The sequence below is a fragment of the Erinaceus europaeus genome, chromosome 12 (assembly GCF_950295315.1).
Source record: "Erinaceus europaeus chromosome 12, mEriEur2.1, whole genome shotgun sequence".
Taxonomy (NCBI): Eukaryota; Metazoa; Chordata; class Mammalia; order Eulipotyphla; family Erinaceidae; genus Erinaceus; species Erinaceus europaeus.
Window position 1 is genome coordinate 79105871 of NC_080173.1, and position 20377 is coordinate 79126247.

Sequence of the window (20377 nt, forward strand, 5' to 3'; positions counted from 1 at the left end):
AATCAAGGAGAACAGAAAAGATTTGAAGAACCTTTTTTTTTAGTTATTCAGGCACAACCATGTTCTGCCTCCCCCTTTAGCTGGATAATTTAAATTATGTTTCAACATTCTAGCAAAATAGCTCACTGAGGTAATATGCTTGCTTTGTGATGCATGTCCCAGGTTCAAGCCCGGCCCCTACCACTTTGGAGGAAACTTCAGTACTGTTGTGTCTTTCCCTCTCCATATGCCTGTCTCTGTATATATCTGGAAAAAATCACCCTGATTCAGTGAAACCCCAGGGACTACAAAAAAAAAAATTATTTTTCAGTGACTGCACATTGGTTGTCAGAAAAGTCATGATGTATTTCTCTCACTTTTTTTTTTTTTTTTTTTTTTTGCCTATAGTGTTATTGCTGGGGCTCGGTGCCTGCACTATGAATCCACTGCTCCTGGAGGCTATTTTTTCCCTTTTGTTGCCCTTGCTGTTTATGCTGTCGTTGTTGGATAGGACAGAGAGAAGTCGAGAGAGGAGAGGAAGACAGAGGGGGAGAGAAAGATAGACACCTGCAGATCTGCTTCACCGCCTGTGAAGTGACACCCCCCCCCAGCAGGTGAGGAGCCGGGGCTTGAACCAGGATCCTTACGCTGGTTTTTGCACTTGGTGCCATGTGTGCTTAACCCGCTGCACTACTGCCCGAGCGGCTCCCTCATGATGTATTTCTCTATGTTTTTCTTTTTTTACTTATTTTTTTATTATCTTTATTTATTGGATAGAGATAGCCAGAAATCAAGAGGGAAGGGGATGATAGAGAGAGACAGAGAGAGACACCTGCAGCACTGCTTCACCACTCGCAAAGCTTTCCCCCTGCAGGTGAGGACCGGAGGCTCAAACCTGGGTCCTTGCACATTGTAATATGTGCACTCAACCAGGTGTGCCACCACCCGGCCCCTCTCTATATCTTTCTATATAAAAAATGCATCATGGAGAGTTGGATAGTAACACAGCAGGTTAAGCGCAGGTGGCACAAAGCTCAAGGACCAGCATGAGGATCCTGGTTCGAGCCCCCAACTCCCCACCTGCAGGGCAGTCACTTCACAAGTGGTGAAGCAGGTGTCTATCTTTCTCTGCCCCTCTCTGTCTTCCCCTCCTTTCTCCATTTCTCTCTGTCTTATCCAACAACAATGACATCAATAATAACAACAATGATAAAACAGCAAGGGCAACAAAAGGGAATAAATAAATATATTTTTTTTAAAAGTGCATCATGACTTTCCCAACAACCCAAAATAGGCATTTTTATCTTTTAAACTAGATGATACATTTTTTAAGCTTTCTGTTTCTTTTGAGTCTTTATTCTTCTCCTACTGTTGCTGACAGAATTTGTCCACTTGTGGATGTCCTTGAGTCCAGGGAAAGGCCTAGAAATTACAAGATTAGATGTAGGGGTTCCACTGCCAAAGTGGACAGAGTGGGCACTATGCTGCCACGTCCTTCTGTGTGGCTACTTTGACTTGAATATTGAAGTGGAAGAACTAGTTTGATCCTTTGCCGGCTTGTGGCTCAGTGTGTCCCACCCACTCCACCCCCAACCAGGCAAGATGGATGGTCAGTGCCTCTCCCGGCCAGTTATCAAAGGAGCATTCTGGCAAGCTTCTCAGGCGAGTACTTCGAGAAGGCCAGCTCAGTCCAAGCTACTGTATTAGGCTGTTCTCATCCAGGTCCCAGAGGGTGATTTAGGCCTCCAAGTTTCTGTCTGCTCCAGACCTCTCCCAGTTTGTACTAAATTAAGGCTTTCCCCTCCCCTTCACAAACACAACCCTAAGGAACAACAGCTATGGAGTGGCTTGTGGTATGAGTTTTAGTTTCCAGTTTGTCAAGAAAGGATAGAATAAACTCTCCGGGGAGGTGTTCACACAGCACGGCAGATGAACCGGGAGCTGACATTCCCCTCACTCTCTGGGTGCTCGTTAGTCTGTGTGTAAAAGCACGGCTGATAAATCACAATGTGACACTCTCCATAACCCCTGGTAGAAGCAGTGTGTCTATAAAATTTACTGTGACCCAACAGTCTGCAGTGTGACCGCCCAGGGAGCTGGCTGAGCAAATGCTCAGATGAGTCAGGATCCCGTTAGCCCAGCCAGTCCTAGCACCAGCCTCACGTCCTCCCGGAGCCCTTTGATTGTATTACTGAGCCCATCTTGGATGAGCTAGGAATAAGATGCCCATCCTGCACATCTGGAAAGAGTTGGCCTGTGATCTAGAAAGTGGTTTTCTGATTTAATCCAAGGCAACCCACCCCCACCCTTGTAAAATCTCAACTGAAGGCTAGAAATCTCAGGTGGGGATTGTGAGGAGACACTTTCCCTGCCAAGAGCAATAGCTGCCACCACCCCAGAGGGCCCTTGACAGTTACTGATCACATTGCAGGGACTTCTTCAAAGACCTGTCCCCAGTTTGTATTTTTTCTCCACCCCATCTGCTGTCACTAAGCACACACAGCCATTCAAGGATGCAATGTAAGTTGACTCAAGTGTAAAGCAACATAGGTTATAAACCATATGCAGCATTGCAATTAGGCATGAATGAAATCTCACGTTACTTGTTTGGCCTGGCTCTAGTTTACAGCACTGAGGAACCCTTCCAAAACATCCCTTTTTCTCACTCCCTTCTGATCAGCGGGCTTTCCCCTAGAACTGATCTCCAGAATGTAACTTCTTTTCCTTCTAATGTCCTTTTTTTTTTTTTTAATCCCACCAGTGCAAAGCCATAGAGGTTTCCTATTGCCTCTTTTTGGTCTCTGAAACAATAACAGCCTTTCCTGTTTAGACATCCAGATCACCTATCCTTCCCCTCCCCCACTTCCTGCCTCTACCCCTCCCCCATTGAAACTGAAATTTGAACCACAAGCAACTTCTCTCATTCACTAAGCTGATTCTCCTTCACTCAGTAATGAAGAGGTCTCCTAGTAGTGGTTGGGAGGATAAAATCAGGAGTCAATTATAAATTTCCTAATCAAGTTCTGCATCCCACTGCCATAAAGAAGTGATGGCTGTTAGAAGTGGCTATAAGGCAGAGAGCATGCCTTCCATGCATGAGGCCCTGGGGGTGACCCTTGTTTCTAGTTCCTGGTCCGCTTCCATCATGGGGGTGGCTTCTGGGATCCTTAGGTGGTGCGGGTCTCCAATAAAATATTTTTTTAAATAAATGGAATATTAAAGAATAATTGAATTTTTTTTTTTTTTTTAAAAAAAGCACATTAGCGGTAGCTGCTACCATCAGCTGTTTTCTGTTACTCAACATCTTTTCTCTTAAGACACCAGAATTAAGTGCTTTGACTCAGTAGGCATGATCCATATCTTTACTTGCCTTATAGTCAAGTGAAGGGAAATAGAAGTGTAACCAAATAAATGTAATAAGGTGTGTTAGATGTTAAGATAGAAATCTATGGACTTAATACAGAATGTGGTAGAGATGACTGAACTGAGGAAAGGCTGGAAAGGACTGGATTCCATATATATATATATTAATGACAGAGAGAAAGATACACACAGAGAGTTACCAGAGCACTGCTCCGCTCTGGCTTATGGTGGTGCTGGGGATGAACCTGAGACTTTGAAGCCTCAGGCATGAAAGTCTTTTGCAGAATCATTATGCTGTCTTCCCAGCCCAGGAAAGGATTCTTTTTGTTTAAATTTATTTATTGGGGGATTAATGTTTTACAGTTGACAGTAAATACAATAGTTTGTACATGCATAACATTTTTCAGTTTTCCACATAACAATACAACCCCACTAGGTCCTCTGTCATCCTTTTCCAGGACCTGTACTCTTCCCCTCACCCAACCCAGAGTCTTTTACTTTGGTGCAATACACCAACTCCCATTCAAGTTCTACTTGTGTTTTCTCTTCTGATCTTGTTTTTCAACTTCTGCCTGAGAGTGAAATCATCCCATACGCATCCTTCTGTTTCTGACTTATTTCACTTAACATGATTTCTTCAAGCTCCATCCAAGATGGGCTGAAAATGATGAAGTCGCCATTTTTAATAGCTGAGTAGTATTCCATTGTGTATATATATCACAATTTGCTCAGCCACTCATCTGTTGTTGGACACCTGGGTTGCTTCCAGGTTTTGGCTATTACAAATTGTGCTGCTGGGGAGTCAGGTGGTAGCACAGCAGGTTAAGCGCATGTGGCGCAAAGCACAAGGACCAGCATAAGGATCCCGGTTCCAGCCCCTGGCCCCACACCTGCAGGGGAGTCACTTCACAAGCGGTGAAGCAGGTCTGCAGGTGTCTATCTTTCTCTCCCCCTCTCTGTCTTCCCCATCTCTCTCCATTTCTCTCTGTCTTATCCAACAATGACGACATCAGTAACAACAACAATAATAACTACAACAATAAAACAGCAAGGGCAACAAAAGAGAATAAATATTTATTTAAAAATTTAAAAAAACAAATTGTACTACTAAGAACATAAGTATACACAAATCTTTTTGGATGGGTGTTTTGGGTTCCTTAGGATATATCCCCAGGAGAGGAATTGCAGGATCATAGGGTAGGTCCATTTCTAGCCTTCTGAGAGTTCTCCAGACTGCTCTCCACAGAGGTTGGACCAATTGACATTCCCACCAGCAGTGCAGGAGGGTCTCTTTAACCCCATAACCCCAGGAGAAGATTCTTGAGCAGGGTTTGAGAGATGCATGTATACTGCCCCATAAGGTCATAGGCAGAGGTATTTCAAGTCAAGGGAGCAATACAGACAAAGGTCTGGAGACATTGAATAGGCAGCAAAATCACACAATATGCAAATAGCTCAACCAAGTTGACACATAGGGTGTCAGGGTTGTTGGGAGCCTTACTAGAAGTTTAATCTGGGGAAGGACTTGATCATATTTGCATTTGAAATAAATTCTTTGGGAGAAAATGGGTTAGAAAGAGTGTGACTGAAAGCTGGGAGAGCATTTGGGAAAATCATGGAAAGAGTTCAAGTGAGACATGATAAGGGTAGCAGCAGCAGGAATGGTAAGGAGGGGCAGAGGTGGGCATTCAGGGAAAGGACTGGTCACTGGTCAGACTAAGCTTGAAGGGCAGGCAGCACTCATGGCTAGGCTAACTGCTGGTTTTAGGCCTAGAAAACTGTATAAATGAGATCTAGTTCACTGGGCCTGGGTTCTGGATAGACTGGGTCTTGGAGGTACAGGGGTTGAGGTACTTACTGGTAGACCATCCCAGTATGTTGTCCACGGAGTCATCGGATATGAGGTCACAAGTTTACAGGAGAAGATATTGGGAATTCAGAATTGATGGTGGTCACAAGCCTGACAACAGTATTGACAGAATACAGAGAGAAGACTGCTGGCCAGTTTTAATCTCAGACTTCAGTTCCCGTTTCTTGCTGTCATTCTTCCTTGGTCTCAGCACTTCAGATACATTCCAGTCCAAGAGCTCTGTAGATGTGACTTTGATAATAAGTACCTCTAATTTTCATGCCTTTGGTTCTGCACCAGTGCAACCCAGCTTCATCTCATCTCCTCAGACCCTCTGTAGTTTTGTTCTAAAAAACGTGATCCATTGCCCAAACTAGCATGTTTAATCCATCTGATTCATTTTGCCTTTCAATCCTCAATAAATATTAAGGAGGACGTATATTCTATTTATTTATTTCTAATTTTTATTTTATGTATGCATTAGAAAGAGACAGAAAAATTGAGGAGAGAGGAGAGAGAAAGAGACACCTACAGACCTGCTTTACTACTCATGAAGCACCCCCTACCCCCACAGATGGGGACCGGGGGCTTGAACCTGGGTCCTTGCGAGCTATGACTTGCATTTGAGTGAGTGCACCACCACCCAGCCCCAGAAGACATACATTCTTTAGCAATTGTTTGCTAGTTTTACACTGAAGATCCTATACCTACTTTACATGTACTCAAGTCCTGTGATCTACATGCTGAGCCAATTCATGTATATTCCGCTGCCACAGCTGTTGGGATGTTTTCAGCAACTAGTAGCAAAAGCTCTGCCTCAAATTCACTTAAACAGAAGGTGATTATATATATATATATATATTTGACAGAGAAATTGAGAAAGGAGGGAAGATAGAGAGGGGGAGAGAAAGACACCTGCAGACCTGCTTCACTGCTTGTGAAATGACACCTCTCCCTCTGCAGGTGGGGAGCCAGAGCCTTGAACTGGGATCTTTGCACGGGTGTGTGCCCAGCTCCACTAGAAAGTGGCTTCTTAAAAAATTATTTCATATAACAGAAGTTCAGAGATAGGAAAGATGCAAAAATGGCTAGTTCAGTGTTGAACTGTGTCGTTAAGGATGCAGGGTCTTGGTTTCATCCTTAAAGCTCTGGAAACTGTATCCAAACACAATTCCTAAAGAAAAGGAATCTTGCCCAGGCTTTCACTGGTGTCCTTCCCCTAAACAGACTTAATCTTGTGTCTGCCTGGGACCCGACCAGTCGCCAACAGAATGCCAGGTTCTGAATGGCTGATGCCAGTTAGAATGTATCACTGTGGCTTAAGAGGAGTCAACTGAGCAGCATCCCAGAGCCATGTAATAATTAAAACAGGACTCTGATGGAGCAGGCAAAGAGGACTGCTGGTGGGCAATGGTAGCATCTGTTTTGATTCTTAGTTTTCCTGTAGAAGAAGTGAGTCCTTAGGGAAAAAGTGTCATTCTTTACCAGAAAGAGAACAAGTCTAATTTGTTGCTTTTTTTCTCCTCTCTCCACAGCTCCTTCATTCCCAAGTTCATCACCCACCTCTTCAAGTGCAAGCCAATCAGCATGGTGGGAGCAGAGCAGGTGAGATGAAATTAGTACAGGATCATTTCCTTATGGCTCTTGTCATAGATCAAACACAGCTTTCTAGTCCAGCTATCTTCTAGAGAAATAAAGTCACCAGCATCCTCTACGTAGACTAGAATGATGGCCTGACAGGTTAGTTCGCTAATCCATTTATTTTGTTGTTGTTGTTGTTGTTGTTGAGCACCTGTTAAGTACCAGATACTGTTCTTTAAAAAGAGAGAGAGAGAGAGAAGGGGAGAATCAGAATATCACTTTGGATTGAACTTGATACCCAGTGCTTGAGAGTCTAACGCCTCAACCATTTTGCCACCTCCCAGGCTGTCATGTTGGGGGTAGCAGGGTTTCCCACAGTGAATGGGATAGAAAAGATCTCTCCTTCATGGTGCTGACAGTCTGATAAGAAGTGACAGATACTATGTAAGTTAACAAAGAAGCCAGAAGGTAATTTCAGTTTAATGAAAGTTTGCTAGAGTTTCTGGGAAAGGCCATCTTAGAGAATGAGGAAGTAATGGATGTTCCCAGAAGGCTTCTCTGAGAGCCAAGGCTTAAGAAGGAGTAGGAGATCGGTGTCAGGCAGAGGGTGTAACAGAGGCTCTATTTTCAGCCCTATAGTGGCCAGGGCAGACACCACTTAAGGTCAAGAAGCAAAGAAAAGCTTATCTTTCTGATACTCAGGAACTGTTCATCTCTGCCATGAAGCCTTGCTTGTCTAACCTTCCTCTGTCCCCTTGAATTCTGGGCTTTTATCACATCTCTTCATAGATCATATCAGTTCAGCCCTCATGAAGTGAGTTCTGTGCAAGAAAAAGTTACATCTGTCAATTACCACCTGTTTAGACTATCTGAAATGCAAGCAGCTTGAATTCAGAGAACAGTTGAAGCTACATTTTTTTAAAATGGGGTTTTTATTCAACTGTTAGAGCACTGGACTTGCACACCTGAGGCTCTCATTTTGATCTCCAGCACTGTATGTGCCAGTGATACTCTGATACCTCTCTCTCCCTTTCTCTCTCTCTCTCTTTCTCTCTCTCTCTCTCTCTCTCTGTCTCTCTCTCTCTCTGTCTCTTGGTAAATACTTCCTTCAGGCTGTCCAGCTGACCAGTTTTTGTCAGAGTCAAAAGTGGTGTGCCAGAAAGCTCCCTGGGAGGTTTCATCTGGATTTAAATACTGCCTGATTATCGCGTTTCAGAGCTTTGTAATTCTTGTCTCTTGCATGTCATGAACAGAGAACTCATTCTCTCCACTGGAAATGACCAAATAATGCCCCAACATGTTTCCTCCAGTTTCATTGGTGCGTGTTTACTGGGAGTTCACTCTGTACACCTCACTGCAGCGTATAGTCAGAGAGCATGCAGGTAATTAGCATCTGTGTATCTGACAGAAGCAACAGAATCTCTGTTGCTAGGATTCTGTCTCTAGCAGATGATGAAGATCCTAGAAAACAAAGATGAGTCACTGGGAACATGCTTTCATGAAGTGGCAGCTTTGCCCGGCCCTCGCTAACCGACTCAGTGTTAGACAATTAAGACAGTCATTTTATTCTCCTATAGTCACCTGAATCCAATACCATGCCTGTTTTCCTCAGATTTTGCTCTTCTCTAAAAGTGTTCAAAATAATAACCCCCATACCTTTAGCTAAAGATCAATTTGGCCAGTATTTACTTCTGTTTTGATATATGGATGAGAAAACCATCTGGAACACTGGAATTTCACTTTCTCAGACCCAAGGCAGATCCAACTGGGTGAGAGGGAGCCTGGACCTCATCAGGCACAGCCCAGGCTAGGCCACAGTTGGGGATCACAGGGCACAGTGGACCTAGAAGGATTCCCATGTGAAGTTCTGTTTCAGCCCATCCCAAGTACCTGAATTTGGAAACCCAAATAGTCTAAAGACGTACTATAAGTAAAGGCATACTCCCTCAGGCCACAGAAAAGAAGACTCAAGAAGTGAACAGAGAGGGTCATAGAATGACTCTGCCTCCAGTCTTCTAACAGCTGTAATCCTAGCTTTAATAAAAGCTGTAAAACTCAAAGCCAAGATTTAGCTTGATTCCAGCTGCCTTTGCTCTGCCACAAAAGCGCTAGGTCCTAAATTTAGATCATGTTTTAATATGTGTGTTGAAAATTGCAATGGAGACATTTTTCAGTTCTTTATTTTCTTCTTGATCACTGTATAAGATGAATTGTTTATCTTTGGCTCCCACAGTCCTCTCAGCAATTGCAAGGTAACGCGAAAATGGACCATACCAGCGTTTGTAAAGCTTCTTGCGAGTTTCTGTGATTTTTTTAAAGAATCTTGTGGGATTTGCAGAATCATTCATTAGTTTTATGCTCATGTAGCTATGACTGGGCACATAGTAAAAACAAATCTATCCACACAGGCTCATCAGTAAGACAGCGGCACAGTATGGTGTAGGAACAAAGACCTCGAGCCTTTCAAAGACCTGGGGGCCCAGTCCCCACTCAGCTATTTGTGTTCCCCACGCTCACTGGCAGTTGCTTCCCTGCACTGAACTCAGTGCCCCATGTTCGAGAACCTGACATTCACACATCCCTTCTAGACCTGTTGTGTTGTGGAGCAATATTTTGAGCAATAAATTTCACACAGTGTTAAGTGTCTTGGTCTCGACAAACATTCCACAATATACATGCATGTCAAACCATTACCTTACACACTTTATTTTTAAAATTAGTTTATTTATCTATTGGTTAGAGACAAAAATTGAGGGGGAAGAGGAGGCAGAGAGAAAGATAGACATTTGTAGCACTGCTTCACCGCTCATAAAGGTTTCTTCCTGGAGGGGAGAACCAGAGGCTTGAACTTGGGTCCTTGCGCATTATAGCATATACTTTCAACCAAATATACCACCACCCATCCCATGATGCACACTTTAAATACATAGAATTACATTTGTCAATTACATCTCAATAAAGTTGATGGAAAATTACTTTGGAGGGGCCAGGTGGTGGCACACCTGTTTAAGTGCACACATTACAGTGCATAAGTACCCAGGTCCCCACCTGCAGGGCAAAGCTTCATGAGTAGTGAAACAGGGCTGCAGGTATCTCTCTGTCTCTTTCTCTGTCTCTCCCTTTCCCCTCTCAATTTCTCTCCGTCTCTATCCAGTAATAAATAAATAAAAACATTTAAAAATTTTAAAAATTACTTTGAAGGGACCGGGTGGTGGTGCACTTGGTTGAGTGCAGGTGTTAAAGTGCGCAAGGACCCAGCTTCGAGCCCCCAGTCCCCACCTGCAGAGGGAAAGCTTTGCAAGTGGTAAAGCAGTGTTGCGGGTGTCTCTCTGTCTCTCTCTATCACCCCTTCCCTCTCAATTTCTGGCTGTCTCTATCCAATAAATAAATAAAGATGATTTTTAAAAATTACTTTGGAAAAAAAAAAAAAGAACGTCTCACAAACCTGTTAGAAAACCTGTTATCAATCAGTAGAGAAATGGTGAAAGACTTGAAGAAGCACTTTAAAAAGAGATTATTCACATTACCTTAGGGAGGAGTATCAGAATGACTGGAATTATTATTTATTTTGTATAATTTATTAAATTAATCATAACAATATTTCATTTGTTTATTTTACCAGAGCCCTGCTCAGCTCTGGCTTATGGTGGTGCCAGGGAATTGAACCTGGGACTTTAGAGCCTCAGGCATGAAAGCCCTTTGCATAACCATTATTCTGTCTCCCCCCCCAAAAGGACTAAAAATTAAAGCCTAATAATACCCTGCTGGTGGGGATGTGCCACCACTGTAGCTTTCATACATTGCTCTTAGAGTAGAAATTGGCACAAGCAACTTGGAAAATGATTTGGCAGTCTCTACTAAAACCTCTTGCCCAGTGCCACATGCTGCCAGAGATGACTATTAGCTCTTTTCAAAGATGGAGAGCAGTTGATTTTCATGGCAAGTGGGGCCCTTGGCCTTTCCTTCCCACAGACAGCTGCTAAGTCTGTCAGGCCAGCTCCCGCCTTTTCTGACTGCACTGCTCTTTGTAAAACCTGAGACCAAGGTTTCCATCTGTTCAGCTGTCTGGTAAGGACAGAATTTTATTGTGACTGGCCAGGGGTTGAACATATCATATCGCTGAAGATGGGGGAGGCACTGTGTCTGGTTCATAACTCTTCCTGTCACTGTAGACCATCCAATTATGTATGCATATAATGTATCTCTGGGAAGTAGGACATATAGAAAAAGTAGGAAGTACCCCTCTATGTTTTCAATATAATTATTGATCTTGATTCTCCTACCAGCAGATAAATGCTAAGACATAGCTTAGATTTTATCAAAACTCTGAAAATGCTCCTACATGAAAGATTGAACCTTCACAAGACCTCAAATAGCATACTTAAAAGAAAATAAATAGTTCCTGCTCGTGAAAGTACAGAAAATAATGTCAAGAATATCAACTCCTACTCAGCTCAGTCAAATCATACATGTTCCCATGTTTTCTTTAGACCCTCTGTGGGCCTAGCGTGCCCCCCCCCCAATACCCAGCGGTAACCACTGATCTGATTTTGATCTTTATCATTTCCATATGTGCTTTGATATTTTGTATGTGTATAGATTTCCACAAATGATGTGTGACTTGTGTTTGCCATTTTTTTAACTTTATATAAATGGTAGTACAATGTGCTCTTTTTATCCAGAATATTTTCTGTTTCTCCTCCCTTCCTTCCTTCCTTCCTTCTTTCCTTCCTTTTTTCCTTCCTTCTTTTCTTTCTTTTCTTTTTTATTGCCACCAGGGTTCACCAAGGTTATTGTTGGGACTTGGTGCCAGTACTACCAATCCACTGGTCTTGGCAGTCATTTTATTTTTCCCTTTTTTTCTTTCTATTTTATTTGATAGGACAGAGAGAATTGAGAGGGAAAGGAGAGATAGAGAGGGGGGATAGAGAGGAAGACCTGTCTCCTGTGTCACTGCTCGTGAAACATCCACTCCTGTAGGTGGGGACAGAGGACTCAAACTAGGGTCCTTGCACATGGTAATATGTGGGCTCAACGCGATGTGCTGCCTCCCAGCCTCTCTGTCCAGCACGTTCTCTGAGATTTACCCATGTTGAAACACGTTGTTTTGGTTCTCTCCTTTTAACATCAGTATCCTGTTCCATTGCATGAATGTGCCACCACTTATTTATCCGTTCTACTGTTGATATTTAGGTCATGCCCAGTCTTGTGCTTTTCCAAACTGGATTCAGGAAGCATTCTTTTACATCAGCAGAAATTTCTCTAAAGACTAAAGTATGAGATATGTTTTGTGGGGTATGTACATCTTCAAGTAAGAAAACACTAAATTTCCCCCTGGGGGGACCTGGAAATACCTCACCCAGTAGAGCACAGGTTCAGGAGGCTAATCCGGTGCGAAAGTGGCTTCTCTCTCTCTCCCACCTTTCTCTCTCTCTCTACACACACACACACACACACACACACACACACACACACACACACACACACACCTGGAAAAGCAAATCTTAGGAGCAGCGGGATCACACATGTAAGAGACCCTGGACACCGCCAAAAAAAAAATTAAGTCCAAAAACCATACCACAAAAACCCAAAGTGAGTTCATCTCTGCTCTCATAAGTGTGACTATAATTGCCTTACAAGTTTGTGAACACTTCATGTTACCAACGTTTTTACTGGTGAGTCTGCAGTGGTTATGCAAGTGTGATTTTAAATTTGTACTCACTAGATTGCTAAATGAGATTAAATATCTTTTCATCAGCCATTTGGGCAGTTGACTTGTTGCTTTTATGAATGAATGACCTCTCTTTGCTCCACTGCTATTACCACTGGGATTGCTAAGTCTTTTTCTCAATGATTTATATGAAAAGTGTCCTGAACGGTTTTTTTGTCTGTTTGTTTGTTTGTTTCCCTTTGCCAGTCTTAACAGATATCCTCACCTGGCTGTATCTGTTTACATTGGTTATGTGCCATTTGAGATAAGCCTTTTTTTTTTTTTTTTTTACCAGAACACTGCTCAGCTCTGGCTTATGGTGGTGCGGGGGATTAAACCTGGAACTTGAGAGTCTCTTTGCATAATCATTATGCTATCTACCACCACTCAGCTTATTTCATTTCAAGGTAGTAGATTTTCCAGTGTTTCTGATTCCTCTCTGCCCATTAGTAATACAAATAACTATTTTCTCTTTAAATTTATTCTTTTTATATTGTAAGTCAGTGGCAAGTCATTAAATTTTGTCTTAAAATGATTTTTCTCTTTATATCTCAGTTTGAAATTCACCTAGATTTAGAATGTTTCTGCTTTGCTATTTGGTCTTGTCTTGTCTTAAAACGTTTTGCTAGAGACAGAGAGGCAGGTAGTGGAAGAGACCACAGCACCGAAGCTTCCTTCAGTACAGTGGTGGCCTGGGTCACACACATGCCAAAGCAGCGCGCGATCCAAGTGAGCTATTGTGCAGGCCCTCGTGCTTACGCTCCGGAGACATGTGCAGACTTCCCTGTGAGGAAGAGCGGGGCTAACTCCCCTTGGGGGCCAGGAGGTATCTGGATGCTAGCTTCTTCATACAGGCCTCAGGCAGTTTGTACTACTCTCTCTTCTTCTTCTTCTTATTCTTCTTATTCTTCTTTTTCTTCTTCTTCTTCTTCTTCTTCTTTTTAAATATTTATTTATTTATTCCCTTTTGTTACCCTTGTTGTTTTGTTGATGTAGTTATTGATGTCATCATTGTTGGATAGGACAGAGAGAAATGGAGAGAGGAGGGGAAGACAGAGAGGGGGAGAGAAAGATAGACACCTGCAGACCTGCTTCACCGCCTGTGAAGCGACTCCCCTGCAGGTGGGGAGCTGGGGGCTCGAACCGGGATCCTTACGCTGGTCCTTGCGCTTTGCGCCAACTGTGCTTAACCCACTGCACTACCACCCGACTCCCACTGCTCTCTCTTCTATCTGCTTGGGTACCTTCCTCTGTGAGTCCATGGCCTTTTTTCAAAAAAGTGGGCACTATAAGAGTAAGAATACTCATCCCTAGAAACCTAGAAAAGTTCAAAATAGCAGCACTCTCCTGGTCTGCTGCTGAGTGACCTGGAGTCTCTACATACTGTAGAATATTACTGGACAGTTAAAAGGCATGTTTAAAAAAAAAACTGCCAAGAATACAGTAAATTAAAAAAAGAATACAATGAATTTAAGATGCTAGGTGGGGAAAAAAAGCTATAAAACTACATTGTAGCTCTGATACAGTTTTTTATGCACACACATAGACTGACAGAAATTTTGCCACTTCCCCCAACTATTTTGAAATATAATCAACTTATAATAATGTGTAAGTCTAGTATGTGCGGCCTGATAAGTTGATACATTACATATTGCAAAAACGAGCCAGGTCAAAATAAATTTACATTTTTTTCTCACAAAATATAGTATACACAAAACATGAAAGCATTAGATTAAAAATAAGTCATGGCCACGGCTAGCAGATAGCTCACCTGGTAGAGAGCACATGTCTGGTAATGTGCATGGCCCTGAGTTTGAATCCTGGCACCACAGAGGGGCACCATGGAGCATGGCTGTGGTCTCTCTCTCTCTCTTTCTCTGGTTGTCTCACCCCCCCAATAAAAGAATGCAAAACTCAGCTCAGGGATAGTATTATACATGTGCAAATCCTTGGGTCTGTCCCTTGGCATCATTTAAAAAAAAAGTTTTGTGGCCCAGCAGGCATTGCAGTAAAGTACCAGACTGGCATGGTCCCAGCCCCCAGCACCACTTATGCCAGAGTGATGCACCGGACTCTGATGTTCGTTCCCTCCCTCTCTCTTTCCTCTCTTTCTCTCTCTGTCTCATTACTGCTTGTCTTAAAGTGTGACCACTCTAATATTTATGACATCTATATTTACTAAGATATGGAAAGCACCTTAGTAGTTTCTGTCCTTAGCTAGTTGGTCAGTGAGAAGATGTGGGATGTATACACAGTGGAATGCTTATGGGTATTTAAAAAAAAAAAAAAGAAAGAAAACTCAACCCTTGCTGCAATACGTAAGGAACTTGAGATTATGTGAAGCAACATAATTCTGAAGGAAGAGATAGGTGATGGATTATATCACCAACATGTGGAATACAAAGAAATAAAATGATTGGACAGACAAAAAACAAAAGTAAGCCAGTGGACGCTAACAACAAAAGTGAGGTTGCTGTTGCACCAAAGTAAAAGACTCTGAGGTGGGTGGGGAGGAGAATACAGGTCCAAAAAGGATGCTAGAGGACCTACTGGGGGTTGTGTTGTTATGTGGAAAACTGAGAAATGTTATGCATGTACAAACTATTGTATTTACTGTCGACTGTAAAACATTAATTCCTCAATAAAGAAATTAAAAAAAAAAAACTGAGGTTGCCTGAGAGGAGAAGTAGGAAAGAGTGGAGGGTGTATAAGTGATGGTGGTAGGGGTTCATTTTGTCTGTTTGTTTTTGTTTTGTTTTCTGGAAGAAGAATGTGTCCGCAGGACCTTCAGTCTATATAGTATGCAGTGTGCATCAGTGGTATCCACAGTTGTAAGGTGATGATTAAAGATGACACTCAACTTGTGCCAGGAAATAGGTAGAAAGCGGTCAGGACATAATGGCTTGCTGAGCTTTATCAAGTGGAGAGTTACGCTTGTGGCTAGTGCGTAGAAGCAAGAGGGAACTAGGTCGCCAGTTGTCAGGCAAACCCTGGCAGTGCACGGTGTTGTGAACATGCAGAGAACATGATAAAGAGTACCGTGAACTAGCACAGGGTAGAGGCAGGGCCCCAGGAGTGCGGGGAGCCTGCTAGAAGTGGGACAGTGTGGGGTCCCCCCTGGAGAACCTGATTAGGGGGTCAGACCACACAGGCTTTGGTCTGAACTACCTGACTGGCAGATAACTTGAGCTTTCTTCAAATTAAAAGAAAAATCAAGGACTGGAGAGATAGCATAATGGTTATGCAAAAACAAAAACAAAAAAGAAAACCTTTCATGCCTGAGGCACCAGAGGCTCCAGGTTCAATCCCCAGCATCACCATAAGCCAGAGCTGGACAGTACTCTGGTAAAAACAAACAAAAAAAGATCATAAGGCGGGGAATGACCCAAGCCCCAGAAACAGTGGGGGTGGGTAAATGTGAATAGAATCAGGAAGATGTCCTGACTCTGCCTGGGTCTGCTTGGTATTGTGTCCATGTGAAGTGACTGGTGATGTTCTGCTTGGCTCCCACAGCTGCTCCTGGACACGCACTCCCTGAAGGTGGTCCTGCTCGACCTGCCTTCCATCGGCTCACAGGTGGTGAGGAAAGCACCTGCCAGTTACACTAAGATTGTGGTCAAAGGCATGACCCGGGCGGAGATGATCCTTAAGGTGAGACTGCCTTTGGGATTTCTGCCCAAAGCGGCTGGTCAACTGCAGGGGAGTACTGGTTTAAGAGACTCCAGTTAGGGCCTCACCTGCCAGTTCCAAAGGACTGCTCACAGTCTTGGTCTTGATTGGCCTTTGGTTGTGTCAGGTATTGTTGGGAGGCAGTGGCCGGCTACTGTGGAGGAAGCAGTAATTCTTTCTGACAGACAGATTCTTTGTCCTAGTGGGATTCTTTTGTAATAAGATTTGGCCAAGATGGGAAGTTAGGTGGTGTTGTTTTCGACGGGTTATGTTGTTTTCTCGGGTTAGCTTCACGGGCGGGTAACAGACGACCAGGAACTCATGGCTGGGTTGTACGCAGTATCTCTTTATTGATGCAGGACGCAGCACAATCTAAGACGAGCTAAGTTAAACTCAAAGTACAGTACAGTAAAACTCACAATGCTGTCTTTATATATACTTGCCAAGTAAGGTGGAAACAGGATGTGACATAGAGAGGATGGAGAGAAAAGTGACTGGTGAAAATCAGGGTGTGATAAAGAAGGGATCAGGGTGTGACAAGGAGGGGGGGTGGAGCAAAAACATATCATGAAACTGGGGATTGAACCAATGCCCTGGAGGGAGGTGCTTGTTAACAGCGGTTATGTAAATAAAATAGTGTTAAGCAGGGAGGATTTAAACCAAATGAAACAGAAGGGGTCTCATGCATACCAACAAGGTGGAGTTGTCGCCATGAATCAGTATCTGAATCAGGCAATCTCTGTGCTTCTCAGCAGGAATTTGAGGTCCCGGGATCCTTTCAGAAGAGCCTCTTTGACTTTCTGTGTGCTGTAGCTTTACAAGAACTCTGAATAGGTGTCCACAGAAACCAAATTTGATCAGTGAATGGGTTCTATTTATTTGTTTTTTCTTTTATTTTTTGCCACTAGGGTTACTGATGGGTCTTGGTGCCTGCATGATGAGTACATTGCTTCTGGCCGGCACTCCCCCATCCCCACTGCTTTTTTTAAAAAAAAAGAAAGCAGAGAAATTAAGGTGAAAGGAGGGTGAAATAGAGAGACACTTGGGGCCTGAGAGACACCTGGGGCCCGAGTGAGATAGAAAAAGAGACACCTTGGGAACCGGGTTAAGTACACATGGCACAAATCGCAAGGACCAGTGTTGTTTTCGACGGGCTGGCTTCACGGGCGGATAACAGACAACCCGGGACTCATGGCTGGGTTGTACGCAGTATCTCTTTATTCATGCAGGACGCAGCGCAATCTATACCAAGCTAAGCTAAACTAAACTAAAACGAACAATGTTATCTTTATATATACTTCCCAAGTAGGGTGTGAACAGGATGTGACATAGAGAGGGTGGAGAGAAAAGTGACTGGTGAAAATCAGAGTGTGACAAGGGGAGGGGGTGGAGCAAAAACATATCATGAACCAGTGGGGATTGAACCAATGCCCTGCAGTGGTTATGTAAATAGAATACAGTGTTAAGCAGGGGGTATTAAACTAATGAAACAGAAGGGGTTTTTAGAAGCATACCAACAGACCAGCACAAGAATCCTGGTTTGAGCCCCCAGCTCCCTCCCTTCCTAAGCGGTGAAGCAGGTCTGCAGGTGTCTATCTTTCTCTCCCCCTCTCTGTCTTCCCCTCCTCTCTCCATTTCTCTCTGTCCTAGCCAACAACAACAACGGCTATAAGAACAATAACAACTACAACAAAGGCAACAAAATGGGAAACATAGCCTCCAGGAGCAGTGGATTCATAGTGCAGGCACGAGCCCCAGCAATAACCCTAAAGGGAAAGGAAGAAAGAAAGAGAGAGAGAGAGAGAGGGAAGGAAGGAAGGAAGGAAAGAGAAACACCTGAAACACTGCTGCACCACTCACGCAGCTTACTTACTCCAGGTGGGAACGGGGGGCTTGAACATGGGTCCCCTCAGCCAGGTGTGCCACTACCTAGCCCGACAAATGGACTTTCTAAAGCCCCTTGCTGCAAACGGTCATGTATAGGGTGGTGATGTTGAGGGTGTGTAAGCATTGATCACCTGCATCTGAGTTCCACATGAACTTAGTGAGAAGAGAAGAGTTTTATACCATTGCAGGGGAGAAGAGAAAGCTAGAGGACAGAGTGCTCTTAAAAGTTGCTGGCCTGCAAAGTTCAGGTCTGTCTCCCACACAAATGATTCAACTGATGACAGGTAGTTTCAGGGCCTGAGATACCTGCTAGAGCAGGTGAGGGTCCTGCACAAATCTCCAGCTATGGCTTGGGCTGGAGCCTCCACCCTGGGAACCGTTCACAGAGGTTTTCTGAGCCAACTAGTCCTTGCCATTCGGTGGTGATTCTCAGGAATCCAGAACAAAGTCAGTCTGCTAGAGGAAGAAAAGCAGACCCTGCATGTTAAAACCAAATGGAAATGAATTTGAAGATTGGGCTGGTACTACTTTCCGTCTGTGTATTAATTGGGGGTCTACACAAGGGAGCTCTAGCTTTTAAGACTTAAGAAAAGTCAGGGAGGGAGTTGGGCGGTAGCGCAGTGGGTTAAGCGCGCGTGGTACAAAGCGCAAGGACCAGCATAAGGATCCCGGTTCGAGCCCCCGGCTCCCCACCTGCAAGGGGGTCGCTTCACAGGTGGTGAAGCAGGTCTGCAGGTGTCTATCTTTCTCTCCCTCTCTGTCTTCCCCTCCTCTCTCCATTTCTCTCTGTCCTCTCCAACAACGACGACAACGACAGCAGTAACTACAACAATAAAACAACAGCAAGGGCAACAAAAGGGAAAATAAATAAATATTTAAAAAATTAAAAAAGAAAAGAAAAGTCAGGGAACAACTCTGGGATTTGCAGGGTTTTTTTATATAGGACAGAGAGAAATTGAGAGGGGAGGAGAAGATAGAGAGAAAGAGACACCTACAGACCTGCTGCACTGCTTATGGGGAGCTGGGAGGCTCGAACCGGGGTCCTTGCACTTCATACTATGTGTGCTTAACTCTGTATGCCACCACCCGGTCCCTCTGTTTTTGTTTTTTTAACCCACAAGGAGCAGGCACCATAGACTAATGAAAAGCCTCAGACTGGGGACCCTCCAATACAGTGTTTCCCAAATGGTCCTAGTGTTTAAAAATCACCCAGGAACTGACCAGTTAAGAAGTTCTGATTCTGGGAGTATGGATCGACCCATGTTCAGTGGGGAAGCAATTACAGAAGCCAGACCTTCAACCTTCTGCAACCCACAATGACCCTGGGTCCATGCTCCCAGAGGGATAGAGAGTGGGAAAGCTATCAGGGGAGGGGATGGGATACGGAGGTTTGGTGGTGGGAATTGTGTGAAGTTGTACCCCTCTTATCCTATGGTTTTGTCAGTATTTCCTTTTTATAAATAAATTTTTTTTAAAAAAGAAAGAAAAGCAAGTTGAAGGAACTTAAAAATATTGGAACCTATAATATACAGTGTGTACAGACCAGAATAAAATGCTATTTTATGTATACTTTCTTAATAGTACAAGTTCCACCTTGCAAGAAATAAACTGAAAAGGTGAGTTGAATTAATTGGTACTATAGAATATAAATACCAACAAGGTAAGAAAAAAAAGAAGTTCCTATTAAGCCAGGTTCTGATGATGATCTGACGAGTTTAGGCGTCATTGTCCTAACTGGGCATTGTAATGAAGTAAGCCATGAGGTCGTTTGGGAGTTGGCTGCTACTTGAAGAGAAGCTTACAGAGCCCTGAAAGGATCAGCTGGCAAGTGAGAACCATCTGTGCCCCCCGCCCCCTCCCCTGTTGTATTTTCTTTGAGTGCCCACTCTTATCTCTCTCCTTGGCAGGTGGTGATGGCCCCTCACGAGCCACTGGAGGTGTTTGTCGACAACTACATCAAACTCCTTACAGACTACAACACAGAAACCTTCCAGAAGATACTGGACATGAAGGTTAGTTCTTTGTCTCGCTTTATCCGCATATACATCCTTCTCACACTTGGTGGCTCATGGTGGGTTCCTGAGAAGTTTTCCGAATGTATATAGACATTCTAGCCCTGTGCTGCGATCAGATTTAAAAAAAAAAAGTCGTTTGAGAAGGATCTGAGGATTATGGACTTCCTGGTTCTGATGGCTCCTCCACGCCTAGTCTGGAGCTCGTTGCTTGGTGGAAGGAGAGGAATCGAAGGAGAACTCCCTCCCTTGCCCCTGTTTCTCTGCCTCTTGTCTCAGTCCCTTTCTCTCTTGTCCTGTTGCCATTTTTCCTTCCTGAGGTTTCCT

The 20377-nt window shown here is 43.7% G+C and overlaps 1 protein-coding gene across 6 annotated transcripts in view; it reads left to right on the plus strand.

The window, feature by feature from the left end:
• Nucleotides 1-20377, plus strand: part of VPS53 (VPS53 subunit of GARP complex) — a 190585-nt gene that overhangs the window by 165187 nt on the left and 5021 nt on the right. For 5 of the 6 annotated variants that reach the window (XM_060204108.1, XM_060204106.1, XM_060204107.1 and 2 more), the window contains 3 exons: nucleotides 6727-6796; nucleotides 15996-16133; nucleotides 19946-20050. In XM_060204108.1, the coding sequence (XP_060060091.1) occupies nucleotides 6727-6796; nucleotides 15996-16133; nucleotides 19946-20050 (313 nt within the window). Of the gene's footprint in view, nucleotides 1-6726; nucleotides 6806-15995; nucleotides 16134-19945; nucleotides 20051-20377 lie in introns of those variants that run through there. The other variant, XM_060204109.1, reaches the window with a different exon arrangement.